The sequence below is a fragment of the Numenius arquata genome, chromosome Z (assembly GCF_964106895.1).
Source record: "Numenius arquata chromosome Z, bNumArq3.hap1.1, whole genome shotgun sequence".
NCBI classification, from domain to species: Eukaryota; Metazoa; Chordata; class Aves; order Charadriiformes; family Scolopacidae; genus Numenius; species Numenius arquata.
Window position 1 is genome coordinate 36,392,812 of NC_133616.1, and position 20,317 is coordinate 36,413,128.

Genomic DNA, 20,317 nt, shown 5'->3' on the forward strand with positions numbered 1-20,317 from the left:
CAATATGTATTATATTTTTATACATATGTCCTACTTCTGTGTGTACATGTACATAGCCACATACAATCAATATATTTTACATGTAGATGTATATATTTCTGCTTATCTGTGTATGATCGTATAGATGCACCTATACATACATATATACAGGTGTGTATATAGGCATATATATTTTAAATGTGTCGTGGTTTCAGCCGAATTTACCGAAACTAGACTGACAGATGGCCCTTCCACCCCCCTCCTCCCCCCAAAAGAGGAGAGAGGAGAGAAAGAGATAAGGAGATTCAGAAGTTTAGAATGAACTAAACTACTTTAATGAAGAATTAATATTAAAATAAAAATAAAGAAGAAAATAATGAAATAGATACAATATATGCAAAACCGTATCAAGCTCCCAGGATGACAGTCACGTCACCGGCAGGCATTGGGGAAGTCCCAAATGGGACTCAGTGACGGATGGGAACTGGATTCCAGCTCTGGAGTCAGGGGCACATGGATCAGGATGAAAGGCAGATGAACAGACAGAGTCCTCTCTGGACGTCGGCCATCGCAGGAAGGCAGCTGACCCTTTGATCCCTCAGCTTTTATACTGAGCATGGGGCAGATGGGACGGAATACCCCAGTTGGTCAGGTTTGGGTCACCTGTCCTGTCCGCTCCTCCCCACTGATGTGACCCCTCTACGTTTTTTCCGTTTCCGACCCTCTAAGGGGGCAAATAACGAAATTGGCTGACCTTGGTTGTTATGGCAATAAGTATAAGCAAGGGCCTCCCTGCATACCGTTCCTTGGCATGGAGCACAAACATTGGTCTTATCATTCTGAGAACAAGCAGTTTTCTCCACAATATGCCGTTAATTTCAGAGAGCTAGAGGAGGCCTAGCTAAGATGTAAAGTTACAGAACAGAAAATTGGTTTGGTTTTACTTCAAACGAGGACAAAATGCCACTCATTGCCTGTTATGTGCACTTTTCAATTTTTTTAGTATTTCTTCTTTTACATGCTCTCCTGAAAGTATCACTTTACTTAAGACTTGACATCCTTATCCTGCTGCAGTGACAGGTGGCTGTCTCTTGTGGAGTGCTTAGTAGTTTGCTGATTTGAGTAAGCATATTAATAGATATTTTCATCAGAAATCCATTTTTATCATGTAACTGTTTTTCTGATTATCATGGGGTTGATTTTTATATACTGTCTTTGAGCATGCTGCAAGCAAATTAGTGACAGAATCGCACAGCATCACTGAGTGGTTGAGACTGGAAGACACCTCTGGAGATAGTGTAGTCCTGCTGCTCCAGGAGGTCCAGCCCTCTGCTCTAGCAGTATCAGCTACAGCAGACTGCCCAAGATGGTGTCCAGTTGAGTTCAGGTATGGCCAAGCATGGGGACTCCACTACCTCTTTGGGTAGCTTGTTCCAGTGTTTAACCACTCGTACAGGATAAAAACATTTTTCTTATGTTTAAGTGGAATTTCATGGCCTCCTGGATTGCTTGTGCCCTGCTGTGTTGTCCCTCCGACATACACTGGAGTGATTCAAGTCCCCTGTGAAGACAAGGGCCTGCAAATATGAGTCATCTTCCAGTTTTCTGAAGAGGACTTCATTCTTCTTCCTGATCAGAAAGGATCAGTAGGCAGCCATCAGATTGTCATCTGTGTTGGTCTGCCTGCAACTGACTCACATGCTCTCAGCTGGCTCATTGCCCATCGCAAGGCAGAGCTCCAATCCGTTTATACTACTCTTTCAAATAAAGGGCAACTTCTTGCAATCTCAGGATGTCCTTCCTAAAGAGCCTTTATCCATGCATGGCAGCACTCCAGTCATGTGAGTCTCAGTGATCCCACCTTGTTTCCATGATTCCAATGAGCTCTGCAGCTGCAGACAGATCTCTAATTCCTCCTGTCATCCTCCATGGGAACATGCTGTGTGCATTTGAACAGCAACTTCCGATGGGCACACAGTTGTGCTTATTTCTTAGGAAGACTCTTAAGACCCTCTCGCGTACTGATGGATGTCCTGTCAGCACTCCCTTATTTATGTGCATACACTTGCAGTGGTCCTCCCTGAGGCTTGTATTCATCACAAGGTCTTTCCTGTCCACACCAACCTTTGCCCTTTACTTACCAGCCTGGGTCACAGCTCCCTCACTTGGTCAACATCTCTGTCCCGCGCCATTCCTAGTTAAAGCTCCCCTCACCAAGTTGGCCTGTCTGGTGCTTCAGACAGGCTTCATTCTGTGAATTTACTTGTGTTGCACCATTGGTGATGAATAATTCCTGGTAAGGTTGAACATCACTTTCTCTCTTCTTGTTTAAAAATGAAATAAATGAAGGTTCCCTTTGTGGATTTACAATGTAAAAATAATACCTAATTCATCAAAGAGGATAAAAGCAGCTCTAATGTACATCTGCAAGTTAAATACAGTGGTTGTGTATTTCTGTGTTTGAAGAACTTTTCAGATTGCAACTATTTTGGTTTGTATAACTTTTTACTCAAAAAAGAAAAAGCAAATTAGGAGATGTGTATGAAGAAATAAAGTTATTTTTAAAATACGGCATAATGGAATAGTGATTGAGTTTCCTTATATCTAAAAGTCCTTTAATTTAATATGAGCAAACATGTTAACGTGTTCTGACTGCTGCAGTTCTTGGGTAGCTGCAAGGTTTAGCTCCCCCTCCTCCATTCCTTCCCCTTTAGTGTATGACTCAAAGCCTGATAAAGTCAACAAAAAAGCTTCTCATTGACCTTAATACACTTTGTGGGCAGACCATTAGAGAACACATAATACTGTGCATTCTCAGGTGACAGACACAGATAACTGCCTTGATGTTTGCATACAAATTAAAGAGCAGCAATATAGCAGAGTGATCCTGGCAACAGTTACTACCAACATTTCCAAGAGTATCTGAGGATTCAACGTTATCCCATGTTTTTCCCTTCCACAACAAAATGAAGATCTGATCGGAGGATCTGTGCAAAATTAATATAATCTGTGTTTTAGCTGCCATGCAAAGATGTGTCAGTTTCTACTATACTCTCACAGTCAGGGAAATGAAACAAGCACTTCTTTGAAAGCCTGTTGTACAGGATGTTGGAAAGTGCTAATATATCGCTATGTCCTTATTTCTGTTGCTGTCCTTGTTAACAGAATTAAATCAGTGCGTGCAAAATTCATACTGCAGTTGTACTTTGATTTTGTTACATAAAGAAACCTTGACACACCTCTACCTTTTCTAAGTTTGAGGAGCTACTTTACATTGCATTGAGAAGAGTAGGACTTAAATACTGTTAAGTAAGCATGTCCTTAAATATTCTCCTGTGTTGGCCTGTTAACAGGCTCTTTTAACCAGTGCTTTTTAAACAGCATTGAGTTGTCTGTGCTATTGTGGTACATGTAATTTCAATTTTTATATAATTATTCAGATGTTGTACCTTTAGTGAATAATCAACATATTAAGTAGTGGCGTGGATCTTAAGAAATGTTTTTTTGAAAGTACCCTTAAAATGGTTTCTTTCTCATTCTGGAGTTTCTCAGGAAAACACCACAAATTTGATATTGCTGCTTACCTTTTTGTACACTGATCTTTGCTTGGACATATCCAGCAGTATTATAAAAATGTAATGATAACTCTTATTGTTAATGATAATTCTAGGCACAGAGAAGTTGCATATATGTTGGAGGTCACCAAGAAAACTCTTTGAGGAAGGAAGGAAGAAAATTACTTGGAGTGATAAACTTTTGTTTCAGTATCTATATGTAATACTTGTGTGAAATGTGCTGATGAATTAAACAAGGAATTGAGTAGAAAATATATGAAAAGGGATTAATGGAGTCATCTGAAATTCTAATGTTACAGAAAACATCCCAAGTTTTTAATCATTGTTTATAATAAGTAAGAGTTACTGGTTTTTGTTTCTGCCTTAATTTATAAGATCTATCAGCAGTACAGTAGAATTCTCAAGCAGACTAATTATAGTAGATCTATCTTATGGTTGCATTACAACAGGATTCCTGTTACTGTGTTTATAGAGCTTTTATTGTTACGTTGTACAATACACATTGAAGTTTACTTACTTTGCTTATGGTTGTTGCACTATGCTGTACCTGCAGACAAAAAGTAATTTATCAGCAGACATATGTTGTGTGTCTAGGGAATAGATGTATTTCAAAAAAGACACTTGCTTTACACATACTCTGCAAATTAAGAAAAACTTTTAGCTTTTTCCTAATGATTCTATTTAAAAAAAATAAACTTATTTTGCTGTCTATGTGTTCTAAATATTTTACATTTTGACACTTACTGTTAAAGAGTTAACTGAATATTGATTAGAAAGTGTTGATGCAGTAGTGAAAATCCATTTATTTTAGAGCAGTTAGAGCATTAGAGGGAAATTGAAAGGCATTCCATTTTGAAACTTAACTGTTTTGTAAATATTTCAACAAAAGTATGTGATAAATATTTTATATGTAACTTCTAGTGTTTATAAGGCAATTGACGGAAAAATAAATGAAAATAGGAAGCTCATTATCTACAATAAAATTATTTGAATGCAATTGTTTAATGGAGGTCATTGTTTTTGTTCTTCTTAATTTCTCTTTATTGCTTGTTTTGCGCAGGAAGGAGTTACAGGAGCTGCAGAATCTTTACAGACAAAACATGGAACATACAGCCCAGCAGGCTGAGCTGATAAAGCAGCTTCAGGCTCTCAATACTGATATGCAAAAAGTACTGAAAGACCAAGAAGATGCTCACACAGCTGAAACAACATCGTATCAAAAAGTACGTCATTCTGCTTTATGATCACAGGGTTAATTTTAATATCCATCTGTACAATATCGATGGACAGAGTAATCAAAGCACTGTGTAGTGTTGCATCCTTTAGATCTCTGGATCTTTATTGTGACCAAAATATGGTTGGCAGATTAACAGAATTTGTTGGCCTAATTACATGCTGGCGTATATGGCCCTTTGCCTTACACTGAACTGATGAGCCTTAAAAATTAAGATACAGTTGCATCTGAGGAAAAATAGGAGTGGTTTTCCAAGCATATAAATTTCTTTATGTAATTTTATGTTGTCTTTGCTTTTTTCTTCTTCTTCTTCCAGAGCTTTCAGTTACTAAATTCTCCAATTTGTTTTTGATAATTTAGGAAAAGCAATTCCTTTCACTTGTAAATGTATTTTTGTGAATCTCAAACAATTTTACTGGTTTAAGATGCAAAATCCTGCTCTATCAAAATGAACTGGAAAAATCGTTGCCATAATAGCTTTCAAAATTTTATAACTATATTTACATTTACAGAACAGATTCATATTTTTGATGAATGCCAGGAAAAACACTAAGCCTGAAGGGCTGTCACATGTGCAGTACTCAGAACTTCTCCTTTTAAATGTAACAAATTGTATCAATGTATTTTTCAGTTTGTAAGAAATGCAGAAGATACCTTTCCTTCCTTTTTAGAAACAGTGAGAAGAAGACCAGGAAGAAGTTGTATATACAACTTTGCCATAACTTTTACCAATCTTGGAACTGTTTTCTTCAATTGTGTACCTGCTTTTTCGAAGACCAGGTGTTTCTCTTTATCACCTTACTTAGAGCATGCAGTTTGTGGTAAAATTGTGAAGCTAGGCCAAGGTCAAGCCAGAATCAGTACTGGGTTTCTAAAGTTGTGTTTGGTTAACATTTTGTGGCACATAGGGCCCAGCACATTCTTCTGTACTTAACTCTGCACAAGTTTATCATTGACTGCAGTGACTGCAGGTAGACAGTTGACACAGTCTAGTCAAGCTACAGGTAGACTTCTATCAAAGTTGTTCATAACATCTACAAGGTAAGGGGAGCCCTACCTATCTGGGGCAAGACAATGTAACTTACAGATTTGGGTTTTTTGTTGTTTTAAATACAGAATGTAGGTATTGGGAGTTGCTCTTTCTTTCATTCAATGCTTCTGTAGGTGTTAAATGGATCCTTTGAGTCACTCAGAAAAAAATAAATAATGGCACAAGTGAAGATAATATGAACTCTCGGCATCAGTGTTTGCAAGACCATGTTGTTCCAGACTAGTTCTGCAACATATGAAGGAAAATAATACTGTGTTTTCGTGAGACTATTTTAAAGCATGAGAAAACTCTTTTATAAAGGTCCCCTTACCTTGCATAATAGTGATTTTGACAGTATTACTTACTTACTTTGGGAAAGGATTTTACCTGTCCTATGAGAAATAATTTTGCTATTCTAAGTTATTTATGTATTATGGAAAATTGATGGGTGTAGGGGCAGGTTGCTTCTAAACTGGGCTTAGCTCAAAATTCAGGATTGCTTCAGATAGCTGGTTCACAGTTCTTGGTCTGTCTTAGCAGGACTTAAGAACTTTTGCTTAGCTGATCATACAACAAGAATACTGTGGTTTTGAAGATAAGCCCTTTTTTTTTTCTTAGCTGCCAAATACTTCAACTCATAGATGACCCTAAAATTTGCTGATTTGGAGGTGTTGAATTCAATGTTTTTCCAACAGGGAGAAGTAAGGTTTACCTCTTAAACCAGCAAAAGCCAACTCCATGATTCTGAAAAATTACTGTTCTGGAACTGATAGGCTGTCTTTTTGTAAAATATCAAAATATCTAATACACCTGTAAAAAAAACGTTGTTTTTTATGCAAATATGAAAAAAAAAAAGAATATATTAGAAAAAAAAAATAAAAACAAAAGTTAAGTTCCATAAGTCAGCGTGGAATAGATCTAAAAATGTTTGTGGCAAATTGACTTGAGAGAACTTCAGTGGCGAAAAGGAGTTCCTTTATCATAACAATCCTGTTCTATACTTCTGATCAGAATAACTGTATAAAATATCCCACTGTAATTGCTTCAAAGTAGCAAGCTCCAAATCACAAGATACAAAGTCTGACTGAAGTCACAGCAGGCCTTTAAAAAAACTCTGCATTTGTGAAAATAATACTAATGCCTATTTTTGCCTTGAATGAGAAAGGCAAACTATTGCAGACAAATGTGTTCTTTTTGTCTTCTATGCATTAATAATATGCAGGCTGTAACAGCTAGATAAGGATGTGTCAGCTATTCCATAAACATACTCACAAAGGAGTATTTTCCTACTGTTCTGAAAGGCATTGAGCCTATCACTGTGTACATCCTATGATATATTGTCCCTTACAGCAAGATCAATGACCTCTCTGGTAGTGGTCAGATAGGCAGTATATGCTATAGCTCAGGCAATGTGGTTGGCTTACATATTCCATGTTCATCTGGGAGGAGCCTCTCCTTGTGCTGATGTTAATGTGTAGTATGAAACAGTAGACTGAATAGAAAAAAAAAACCACATTTCTGATAAACCAGATCAAGGTCGTGAACTTGCACTGGATTATGTGTAAATCCATTGAGGACTGCAAATTCTCTTCCAAGTCTAGCTGTAGTGGGTAGCCATATGCATGTGAAGATGTGTAATCTGCTTTATCAAGTTGTATTGACTTGACATACTACTACCTTTTTTCTTCTTTAAATACAAATTTTATGGGTTCTACAATAACTCCTTTATGTTAGAGCATTTGTGGAAATAAATTAATATCTATTTCATACTACAGCTGTAGTTCTTATTGTCAAGGATAGGGAATATTTTTCTAAAATGTATAGCATCTGTTTTAGTGGTCCCAAATGCTCAGGGGACTTCATTCCTGTGCTGGATTTAATGAGACTCAATAGATTTGTCCTCACCAACAATTTCAAGGTGGAGAGACTTCAATCAATACTAGGGATAATAAGACAAGAAGAGATTCTGAACTCCTTAGCCAGCTTATCACAGTTTTCTGAAATTTACAATTTAGGGCCTTTGTTTTTATAATGCAGTACTTTCCCTTGATCTGATGTGGCCTTTAGGTTCCTTGTTAATCACACTGATTAAAAAAATCTCTTAGTGGAAGGCCCTTTTACTGAAGGTAGAAATTCTGTTATTTGTCATTAAATAGGAACTCATAATTCATGTCCTGGAACTCAGCTCTCAGATACAGAATACCGTGGATAGTGGTACAGTACACGTCTTTGATGAAGAAGAGCATTTCTCAGTAGTGAGATTTTTGACATAATTAGAAAACACAGTAAAAGCTTTCAATTATGAGGCATTGCAGAAGTCTGCATCAAGTGCACCGGAAAGTAGATAAAAATAGTATAGTGTCAGATGCGTTTTCGTATGTTGTGGCTAATTTTGTGCCTATGATTGCTTTTGCTAATCCGTCTCCTGATGTCAGTGTGTGGAGATAGTTCGCTTTCCTTCAAGCCTGAGAAATTGTAAGCAGAATGTGAAGTTACTGGCTTTTTACCACTTCCAGTCTTTCTTTTCAACTGCAACAACCTTTAAGCACAGTTATAGTCACAGAAATGTGTTTCTTGTTATGTAAGCAGCATTGCACAAATTCACAAAACAAAATTTAAAACCATATAGATGTGTAAACGGTGGTAACTATGCAGGTTCTCCCTCAAATTGTAATGAAAAATGTAAGTTCTTTCACACATGATAAGAGCTGAGAGAAACTTACTGTCCAGTCAAATATGCTGAAGCCCACATCAGTAGTAAGTGTATCATCACATTTGTAGTCCACTTCATCTGTGAAAGCTGTAAGAAACTCGGATCTTTAACAAAGATTATCTCACACTTTAGTTCAAGCTCCTATACTGTTTTCTATTGTTGGGAAGTACGTTAATTTAGTTATGTATTTCTTCTATACCCTATTTAGATTTCTTCTCTCTATATAGTGTACTCTCAGAGAGCACTCAGCAGGCTTGTGAAGAACACCAGTCCTAGTTAATGCAGAAAAAGGATTTGGTAGCTTTTCACAGAGAAGTCATTGCTGATAAACACAGTCTTTCTGAGAGAAATGTGTCAAATTTTTTACATATTCAAAGGAGCAATCCACAAACCTCACTGTTAAATAGCCATATCAACACAAGGAGTTGCACAAAACTGATTAGACGGATGTATGCTGGAAGGCTACATTTTGGTGGGGGAGGAGGGGCGGGAAGGGGAGGAAATCAGTCAGGAAACAGGTATTCCTGAATTCATTCAAATAATTGACTTATCAGTTTGCATTTTTGCAGTAACAACTCTTATCAGAAAGACTAAAATATCCTTTTCTTTTATATGCTCTTCTGTTATTTTTGAGAAGGTATATTACTAAAGTTATCCATTTTACATGGTTTCCAAAACAACCACTGTATTTGCAATTATATACTACCATAAAGTTGAGGAAAGCACGGCTTCTCTTTTAGCTTGTACTAGTGATGCTTCCTTGTGTGTTGTCTCAAGTTATTTACATCCATTCTGAACTTCTTTTGTTTTTCTTCTTAACTTCTCACTTGTGTCTGACATTTTTGTCTTATATCATAGGTAAGCTTCATGGTCTCTCATCTCAAAAATACCCTCTCTCTCTGCTTTTCCATTTTGAAACTAAACACCGTAAATGTGCTGTATCTAGTCTGTCTGGAGTGCCTCTTCAGTTTCACCCTAGAGCTCCTCCAGCTGCTTTCTGCCCATGTTCTTTTCAAATTCTCATAAATAGCATGATCTTGTAACATGGATTTCTGTAGTGGTGCTGTAATAGTTTCCCTTGTAGTTTTGTTGTGTCTTAATTTAGACTTTTTTTGACATTAGTGTCATTAGTATATGTTCAATATTGTGGCACGTTCAGGTTCATTTACTCGGGTCTCTGTAATACACTGGTTTTTGGGGTGTGAATATTCAGATGAATGTTTAATGTAGGAGAATATTTATTTTACACCCAGTGTATATAATTGGCTACTGTTGCATTTTAACTGATGGATCTACCTTCCTGAGGTACTAACTACTAACCCTGAGAGGTTAGTTCCTCTCAGGGGTATACTTTTGAAGGAAATTTCCTGGATGTCCCCACTTTCTGTGCTTTAGTTGATATCATAGAAAAGTCTATGAGACCATTAACTAAATGCCCTTTGGATCATGGAACTGGGAATTATTCTGGAACTGGAAAACGTGTTCCAGCTGTTAATTGGCATTCAGTACATAGGAGCAGTCTAGTTTAAAATAAATCCTGCACACTTGTATAATGTTAGTGTCTGTCACTTGTGTCAACAGTTCCATTCTGCATTTTTTTTTTCCAGTTAAACTGTGATTCTGGCTAAGATAAAATACAATAGATAGCATGGGTTAATTATTTAGTTTTACTAGGTTTTGTTGGAATTCCTCGTCTTTCCTTAGTCTGACCTAACTTAATTTTGCCATCACCCATACTTAATGTGTGTCCGTACTTTACCTCACCCCACCATTACCAAGCTGTTAAATATTTTCTGTTACATGTGAGTAGGCATTAGAGTCACATTATTTGGTTCTCCTGGAAGTCCTAGCTTTGGTCTGGCATTTTTAGGTTACTTGATGACATTAGCACACCTACTGTTCTAATGAATTTTTCTGTTTTAAGTAACTCTTCAAAGATCTAGCAAAAAAGTGTTTTCTGGTAAAATCAGTTAAATCAATATAGGAAATTGGTAGGGTAGCTGAGATATATGTGATACATTTTTTCTTGTAATTCAGCTAAGTTACTCTTCCTTCCTCACTGATAAATAATGCTCTTGTGTCATATAGACTAAATTTATTACAGTGTACTGATTTCAGATACTTTTAATCTTTTTTTATTTGTTTTTAAGTACCTTCACCTCTAACAGTCTATGTTGCCTGTCAGAGAAAGGACAGCTGTAAGGCATTAGAGATTATCAAAATACAGACAGTGCAACAGTTTTTGCAGAGTACAGTCTTGTGTTGCTGTCTGTTGCCTTTTTTTCCTAATTACCAAATTTCATAAAATGTATAAGGAATGATTTTAAATATTTTGCTTTTTCTTTCTACCTTTTAAACATAGTTATTTTTTTTATATCTCTTCTTGGGGATTAAATAATTTCCTGGGTAAATCTCATGTCTTATTGACATTCAGGTAAAGTATAACCACTCGCTTATGTACAGTCAAGATTTCACTCCTCTTTTCTGTGATGCTTGCTAGTTCTGAGATAAATAATTTACAATAATTTTGTCTCTCTTTTGGATTTTCTACTCAGTGTTCCATCTCTAGTCCTCTGATCTCCATTTTAGATCTTGTCTCTCTACACCTGACATTCTGTATCTTTATTAATGGTAGATCTGTTTCATCATGTTGTGGAATTCTGTATGTTCTGGAATGTGCTTACTGCAGTGTGGTTAAATATGGGGTCTCTTCTAAAACAGGGTCAAAAATGAGCAGAACCCCCTCAAATAATCTAATATAAACATTAAGTACATATTTAATTCACAAAACAGTACGCGCCCATAAATTAAATTTGGAAGCTGTGGACTGTATATGTTATTTCTTTTCATACAGATAATTTTAAATTTGAAATTTCTTGATGTTCAGTACCTTAAAATAAAAAATAATCTGAGTCCTGTAAACAAATACACTGGTGGTGTTTAAAAAAAATATAAACCTCAGTGAAAAAAAGATGAATGATGTGAATGCGTTTTTTTGCATATAGTTTTTAACTAGTTTTACACTTGAAATATATGTGGTTTTTTACTCTGTTTTCAAACAGGAAAGGTTGGAAAAGTTTATGCAAGTAAAAAGACATGCTATTTGTCTTGTCCTGACAAATGCTGACTACCAAAAATACCCATTAGCTACATTAGGGGACGTGGCTGCCAGCTAGAAAAAAACATCATATTTTTGATGTTCTCCATTCATCTTACTAGGATGTTACCTTTCAGATACTATAATTACAGCCACTTAAGTGCTGCTAGTCATAAACCAGTAAATTGTCATACCAGTATGATCTAGCTAATGAGCTTATATAGTTATAGCTGGAAGTAACTGTGTCTTGATGTTCCATTCATTTGGAAGGACATTATCTAAAAATGCATGTTTTTGATAAATGAACTGTTAATTTTCCTGTGAGATACTTACTGATTTCCATAAGAAATCGGCTAATTTTGAACTTGTATTTCTAGTGATGATTTAAGCTTTTTAAAATATATAAGAAAAGATTCAGTAGGCACAGAAATTTTAATGCAAAAGTTTAATTTTTAAGACTCGGAGTAATTTGAAATATCAATCTATGTGGACTTTGAGTTAATTGTGCCTGAGAGACATGATCTCTCATCTCCTTTGGAAGTAGGCAAGAAGTAATTTACTTTGTCCAGGGTGGATTTTGAGAGCTGATGGGAGTAGAAAATGATAAGAAGAAGGAAAAGAAGGTAGATAATTGTTTGCAAATTTCTCACAAAGTGTTAGGTAAACCATTTCAAAATCTAGGCTTTTACTTTCAAAGGCTTTAACTTCTAAGCAATGTAAACAGGTGAAAAGGAGAAGGAAATATATCATTTAAGTAAAGCTGACAAAGATTAAAATTAACAGTAAAATAATGTTTTCACAAGTAAAATGACTTGTGTCAGTTCCTTGCACTTATAAATATTATTGATAGATTTGGAAATTCTGATTTTGATATTTAATTAGTTTCTTGTGGGTGGAATGGCAGAAATAAATTTTCCAGATAAAACTGCCAGCTGCCTTCTACAGATTATTTTATGGTAGTAGCCATAGTCAGAGAGAATATTATATATTTTGAGAAAAAAGGACAGTCAAAGGAATGAAGGACTAAAATAGAGAGAGGAATGTATGCTTAAGTAGTAAAGCTGTAGAGTCACGTATTTCCTTCAGAGTCTGTACTTTTGTTTATTCAGCTAGAGTATTTTCAACTATTTATTTTTTACACTGGTTTTTATATTTTTTTAATAAAAAGCAGATTTTATTTTAAACAGTTTTCAGATGTTTCTATTGAAAAAGAAGGGTAAAAATAGAGGGATGGGGTGGTTGTTCTCTTATTCTTATGAAATAACTTCTTTTTGTCAGATGATATGTACTGCTAATTAATACTTAGATATAGTTCTAGAAATTCTTCACATGTGTGTGTAATGTCTTGTAAAGTGGTTGCAGAATATATGCAACATTCTGGTTTCAGCAAGAAAAGTTGAGCAACAGCGAGGGATAAAAACTTCTAATATCATCTCTGGGTTTTATAGTTAATGTCAAAAAAATTCCCACAGAATAATTATTTAAACAACCATTTTACACTTCATACATATGCAGTAGGCAATTGTGGATTCACTGTATTGCTATCCAAGCTATATTAAAAATGTTAGTTTTAAAAGATTGAGCTACTCTACAAAAGACAAGGATGGTATTTGGTATTCTTGCTCCTTTAATTTCATTCCCAGGACAGATGTTTCCATTTTTTGCCTAATATTAGGGGATTTTCTTTCTTTTGTATTTTCTGTATTTTATATAAACTATTGAAGAAGTAAAATAAATTCTGATTTTTAGGTGTCCCTTTTTATTCATAAATGCCATAAGGAAGCAACTGAAACCGATAATATTCTAATGTAAGTTGTATTTTTTCTGGAAAAACTTCTTTCAAACTTAAAATTTCAGTGATTTTTGCAATCACTGTTTTCAAATGTGTAGTGCATGACAGGAGGCAGGAGGATGAAGAAGTATGAAAGAATTGTCAAAACTTAAAAGAGGGTAATCTTTGTGGATAAGTTATTTAATTATACTTTCTTTCCTGTATTTATATGTCTGTCTACATTGAAGTTATTTTTAACCCTGTTATTTCTCTTTCTCCTCTCATAGCTTTATAACGAATTGACTTCATGTTTTGAAACTGTTAAAACAAGTGAAATTCAACTGCAGCAAAACTGTGCCTCTCTTCAGGATCAGTTACTTGGAAAAGATCAAAAGATTTGTCAATTACAAGAGCAACTTCAGCAGGCTCGTGATGCTTTAAATCAGGATTCTTGTCCAAAATGTGAAGTACAAGTGAGTCCACTTCTAAAATAATAAAAGTTGTTTCCTCTTGTTTTGAATTAAGCTTCTGTACCAGATAGTTTTAAGGGAAATCGCAGGTTGTTTTTTTTTTTTTAAGAAAAACTATGCAACTACGCTGCTGCTGTAGTGTTTTTCTGCTATTTCTGCTGTTGCTAATAGAAGGTGCTTCACAATTAAATATGTCCTGGGAAAAAATGTGAGTAACTTTTTCAGTATTTAAGATGACACTTATTTATATTCTGTAGCACAGACACCGAAAATAAAAACAAGACCAAGGTGATTTTGTTCCTGAAAACAAATTCCTAGCAGAAATGGTGTAGTTTCTGCATTTCCTCTGTGAAAATAAAATTTAATGGTCCTGGTTAGTTTCATTGCTCCTTGACCGGCCAAGTAAACTTTAGATCATAGATTAGAGAAAGTATTATGGTGGGGAGAAATATTTGTCTAAAAATTTTTTAGCCTTAATGTGCTATTTGGAACTGTTATAATAAATCCGTCACTTTGACTAACGGGCCTCCAGCTTTACAAGTGTGCCAGATCTTACATGTACACCCCTGACATTTTCCAAAGTCCAATTTATGACTTAAAGTGAGTTTCAAAGGCTTTGAAATTACCTACTCACAATGGTTTTGTAGACTCTGTTGCTGAGTTTCTTCCATGGATTTGTCAATAAGATGGAGTTGTGCATTTCAGTTTTACTAGCACTCTTTCCCTTGATTAAGCAGAGAAGGGAAAATAGTTAAGGTTATAATGCCCATTAAATCCAAAACTTCACTTAATATTGGGTGGGTAAGGTAGATCTGTAACCAGGGCTTCTATTCATGAGCCCAAACGAGTTTGACTATTAAAAAAATCACAGTGTTTGATTCCTCAAAACAGAAAAATCACAGAATGCAGTATCTCCTGGTTGTATTAATGATGGTCATTCCCAAGTTAATGTTCTAACTTTATCCAGAGTATTGATTTAAGTGTTTATCACAGGATTCTTAACCCATATTTTGTATTTTTACAGTTTCCCTTAATCTAATGATTTGATAATTTTCTGTCACAAATTATAAAATACATTCTTTTAAGTCGTGTTATCGTCTTGATACATTCTTGACCTTTTTCTGAATCTTAGAAATAATTGAGTTTTTTCTTTCAGAAGATTTTGGTGGATTTTTGGCAACATTATAAATATAAAATTAGTCTCAAGTTGTTTCTGCTCGAAACACAGCTTTGGATCATGGTTTTTGAATGCTCAAACTGTATTTCCGAATACCTTATTCTGCTTTCATTATATTGTTCTGAGGAGTTTTTTGCAGTTGATTTTGTCAGACTATGTGTTTTTTTTTTTTTATCATAAAAGCTTTTATTATGTCTCTGGATTATGTTTCCTGAGGTTAAGGAGGCCTTTGTTGTCTTTGTGAAGTGATGTTAGAATGCTTTACTCCATGTACAATACCTATATTGTCTAACCTGAATATTGTGTGACAGTTGATTACACAGTTACGCCATATCCCATGTGGACTTGATAAAAATATTTGGCATTGGCTTTTGTCTTTATTATCCTGAATAGCTTAGTAGTATTAGGAAATTTTGATACTACACTACTCTCCTACCTTTCTATATTTCTTGAACATGTGGGACACCACAGGTGACTCTTTCCCACTGAGTAAACTAAGCATTTATTGCTATTACTTATTTCTCATAATTAAAGCAATTCTTTAACTGTAAGATTTTTACTTCCCTTAAAATACATCAGTGCTGTTTCTTTAAGAGGTCCTAATATGAAGCTTTACTGAAATCCATTTCAAATCCAAGTAGACAATTTCACTCGGATCAATTTTTTTATTTCTTAAAAGAACTTCAGGAAATTTCTCACATTATAAGTAACACTAATTTAGAAGCTACTGGCAATATACAATTGGTGATTCAACTTTATACCTGAGTTCCTTTGGATGTCTTAAATTAATCACATCCAGTGTGGGTGAATTGTTGCTATTTCTTTTGTTGATTTATTCTGTGTCTCCTTCTAGTGCTACCTGAACTTGAAGAACGTTAACCAGTATGCTCCATGTAAATTAGGATCCAAATGTGAAGCAGTCCTAAGTTACTTAATGGCAAACATGGGTGCAAATAATTATTTGGAGGAGTGATTCTTCAAAGATACTTGTGATTCTTCAAAGAATTTGCTGTTTTGTTAGTGAATGTAGGTTCAGTCTGACCTTCTGCAGAAATATATCAGTTGAACATTATGTGATCTGTCATGAGCTCAGTCAGATAATTACGAAAGATAGCGGAAAAGATATGGTAGGAAGCAAAAGCAGACAACTTATCATAATGAATGTAATGTAGTAAGCTAAATGCAGTGTATGAACCTTTATTTTGCAGTAAATTAGTCTTAAACCCGGATGGGATGGGACAAATGATTAGTGTTACTGAAGCAGCCTCAGGGAAGAAATGTGTATAGGTAGCATCCATAGTTACTAGGCTTGTAGGAGAACGAAGATGTTAAGCAGTATGTGCTTAACAAGCTAGTATTTTCTTTTGACTAACTTTTTCCATTCTGCTATAGCAAATATCCCAAATTTTGTTGACATGAAGTCTTGCTCTAGGTGAAAGGCTGGAGTATGCCTTTTGGGAATGTATCACAATGCTCATTGTTGGCTGCGTTCTGATGACAGCCAAATTTCCCATTACCAACTTTACTATCTTGTATAAATATTAGAAAGATAATAATTATTGTGTGGTTACACACCTGAGGTTTCTGCAGGGAAACAAAAGTGATTACCTATCATTACTTTTGTGACCTGTTAGATAACCAGAATACTGGTTGTTTGCGAAGTTCTGAAGTTAAACGTGATTAAGAGAACCTCCTAAGTCATTCTGCTGTCTCTTGACTGCAACATCAGTTAAACAGGATGGATTTGGAATTGAGTCTTAATTAACAGGACACCATGCAATGTAGGCATCTATTAGTTTTCCTGTTACCATTTTTTAAAACGGTCCTTCCTAAAAAAAGAAGTTGATTTAAATGACAATTGTATTTCTGCTGTAAAGGACTGATTTCTTGAACATGTTCAGATCCATGCCTTGCTGAAAGTCCATCCTGTGGGACATGCTAACAGCCTGTTGACAGCACTAATGTATCTTCAGACTTTCACTAGCCAGGAAGATTATACATCTGTGTTGCATATGTTAGCACACGCGTTTTCCTGGATTTGAGCTTTTCTTGCTGTAGAAATGACATCATGTTACAAGAGTTTTATTTTATTTGCTTTATTGGCAACAATGCCTCCGTTTTCTTTCATTACGGGTAAAGTATGCCTTTTTTAATGTTGTAATCTTATTCTAGTCAGTATGGCACTTGTGTTAGTGAGGGCAAACTTTTGATTGATTTTATTTTGGCTATTCTGGTAATGTGTTTGATGAATTTGAATCTTCTTTAAAGTAAAATTCTATTTACATTTTGATATGCGTGCATTCAGCAGCTCTCGCATACCTTTTCTCTGATCAGAGAGATTAAGCATCTCTGAGTTTGGAAGTCTGTTTAGTTAGATCTATGATCATGCTACACAGTAAAAAAGAAAAGAACAAAAACATTTTAAATAGTTTTCAAAACATAAGCCTGTGGGGTTTGATTAATTTCATCTCAGGTAATTGCTGGTTTGGTTCAGTTTCATTATTGGTGTTCATTTTTAGTTCTGAGATGTATACCATACATTTAGTCATATGGTTAGTATACCATAACTATTACCCATGTGATTAGTAAATATTTAAATATATTTACTGAGTGGAAGCAGTCATTTCTGTCTTGACTCCTACTTTTCATATGCGTGAAGACATTAAAGACAGTATTAAGAGATGATACTTGATCAAGGAACAGACATTTAAAGGTTTTATTTTTGTAACTGTAGCATCTGACAGGTATGTGCAGTCTACCTAATAGAGAATTCAATTGCACTGTTATAATAGTATCTTCATTTCTCATTATGAAGTTTTTAAAAGAAGTCAGAATAGAAAATACTAATAAAACAATAAAAGTAAATATTGTACACAGATGTAACTTAAGCTTATTAGAAGAAAATGGTGATTTATAACTAAAACAAAAAAAAATATTTTAGAAATATTTATATGAGAAATACATAAATAAAAAATTTCAAGAAAAAATGCGTCTGTTGTTGGCATGCAAAAATTCTCCTGGTCTTATCAGAGTGTGTCTTACTGGTTTTCTAACATCAGTATTTTAGTCATTTCAGTTTATTATGCTTCTATAGTACAGTCTTTAAAACACTGGTTTTCTTTGAAATATAAATGGTAAAAAATTAGTTGGAGAGAGTAACTCTCCTTTATTTTAGTGGTTTTATATTTCATCCTGTATACTTAGTATTGTAATGTGAATATTTATAGTCCACTTCTGAGGACTAATTTTCTATTTCTTGTTAATAATACAGCATAACAAGAGGCAGATATCCTGTTCAAAGTGTGGTGTTGTAAATTTTGTTTTATAGATTGGGATCATTTCAGTGACTGAAACTAATTCCTAACAAAATCCTTTTTATATTATACTTATTTAGACTTTACTGTTAGAAAAATTACTCATTTAATTTATTTACATTAAAAGTTTTTCCGTCTTGCACCCCCTATGGGTCAAAGCTTGCCACAAATATCTTCCAGTTTTTAGAAATATTCAATTCATTAAAAAGCATTAAAATTGATGACAAAGATCTCAAAATGTAATTTAAGCAACTAACAAATACTGTAGTGAAAAGGTATTTGTATAGGACAAGATGACATGAAATCATAGTGAACATTTAGAACGATGTAATACTGCAGCACACTGTGGAAGGCAAAAGACTTTATCACTGCTTGCTTGAAGGCTTGGGCTTGAAGAAAGTACAGGGGAACTGAAATTGACCAATTTAGGCAGCACTGCTTACTGAATAAATAATTACAACATTTTCAAATGGTTGTATTCCCTTAAGCTGTGAACTATCTATTATTTGGAGATTATTACCCTTAAAATAAAAGCAGGTATATATTGTAGCTTTAAATTTGCACCATATTTAAATATGTTTGTAATAGAAAAGTACCAGTATTTTCTAGTGTTTGCAATACATATATAAATATAACTTAAACTTTAAATTTTAGACACGTGATCTTCATTAATAATGATGTCAATCATCTTTTTATTTTTTAATAGCAAATTTAATATGGTAGCTTACAGCTAAACACTTTTTTAAAAACTAGTATAAGCATGTCTCTGATTCTTGGTCAAAGAAGCAGTAGTGATTTTTAGTTTCCAAACATTTTTTTTTATACCAATGTATTGTGAAACTGCACTTAAAACGTCCTGTATATGTGTCTTTTAAACAAGGTGGAAAGGAGAAAATACAGGTCTTTTTTGAAGCAGTATTATTATTTTTCTAGAAGGTCTTTGTATTTGAAGTGAATAATTCTGGGATAATATAGACACATACAAAGGAGTTTGTACCTGGTGGTTCAAGCCATACCCTTGTCCATAGCAAAGCTGTGTGGTGTTTTGACTGTCTTAACAGAGGCTGTGAAGTCATTGTCGCTATTGGGATCACAGTATACTACCGCTTGATCACCATAAAATGCAATGTCAGTTACAGTTGGGTGTGTTTTACTGTGACAATTTGGGACTCCACCTGCAATGCTGTAAGTGTGCCAGGATGCAGGCATGTGTTTCTGTGAAACAAGGAATAGTGGTCTTGTGCAGCTTCTGAAATTACTTTTTTTAAAAAAGGAAAGAAATGCACTGTACTTTAGGAAGCATAACTTTTGAAAACTAATCTACATCCTGTTCTACAGCGTTAAAAGGACAGAAAGTGAAAACTGGATCCAGTTTTGAAGAATAGTTTAATTTTCATTTAGTTTAGTTTGACATTCCATTTATCTGTTTCCAATGTGCAATAATAAAAAAGGACCAAGGTACTGGAAATGTGTGGTTTAAAATGGAAAGAGCAACTCAACTTTAACTACTCTATAGCGGCACTATTCATGCCGCTATAATAAAACTTAAGAACGTTTAGAGATTTTTTTCCCTACAATTATTCAAAATTACATTACCCTTACTGAAAACTGAATGGCTTTTAGTGGATTAATTAAACTGTAGCTGGTTTGCCATCTGGGTGCTGCTTGTTTAGCTGCTTTCTCACAGAAAGATTTTTCACTGAATAAAGAATATTTTTTTGTTAGAAGACAGCTGCGAGACAGTAATTTCTAAAATAGAAATGATATATGGACTATTAATTGTTATCAGGTTAAATTTTGGGTTATGTGGAGGAAACTGCTTGGACATTTCTTTCAGTTTTCAATTTCTTTCCATTTGTCTCCCCTCTGCCCCCCCATTCCATGTTACAAAATGCACAGGCTCTTAAAATATAAAATCTGTTTATAAATGTTCGAGAAAATAATTATATTTTACAGC

The 20,317-nt window shown here is 34.7% G+C and overlaps 1 protein-coding gene across 1 annotated transcript in view; it reads left to right on the forward strand.

The window, feature by feature from the left end:
• Positions 1–20,317, forward strand: part of CNTLN (centlein) — a 208,818-nt gene that overhangs the window by 63,988 nt on the left and 124,513 nt on the right. The window contains exons 7-8 of the mRNA XM_074166843.1: positions 4,615–4,777; positions 13,687–13,872. Coding sequence (XP_074022944.1) covers positions 4,615–4,777; positions 13,687–13,872 — 349 coding nt within the window. The remainder of the gene's footprint in view (positions 1–4,614; positions 4,778–13,686; positions 13,873–20,317) is intronic.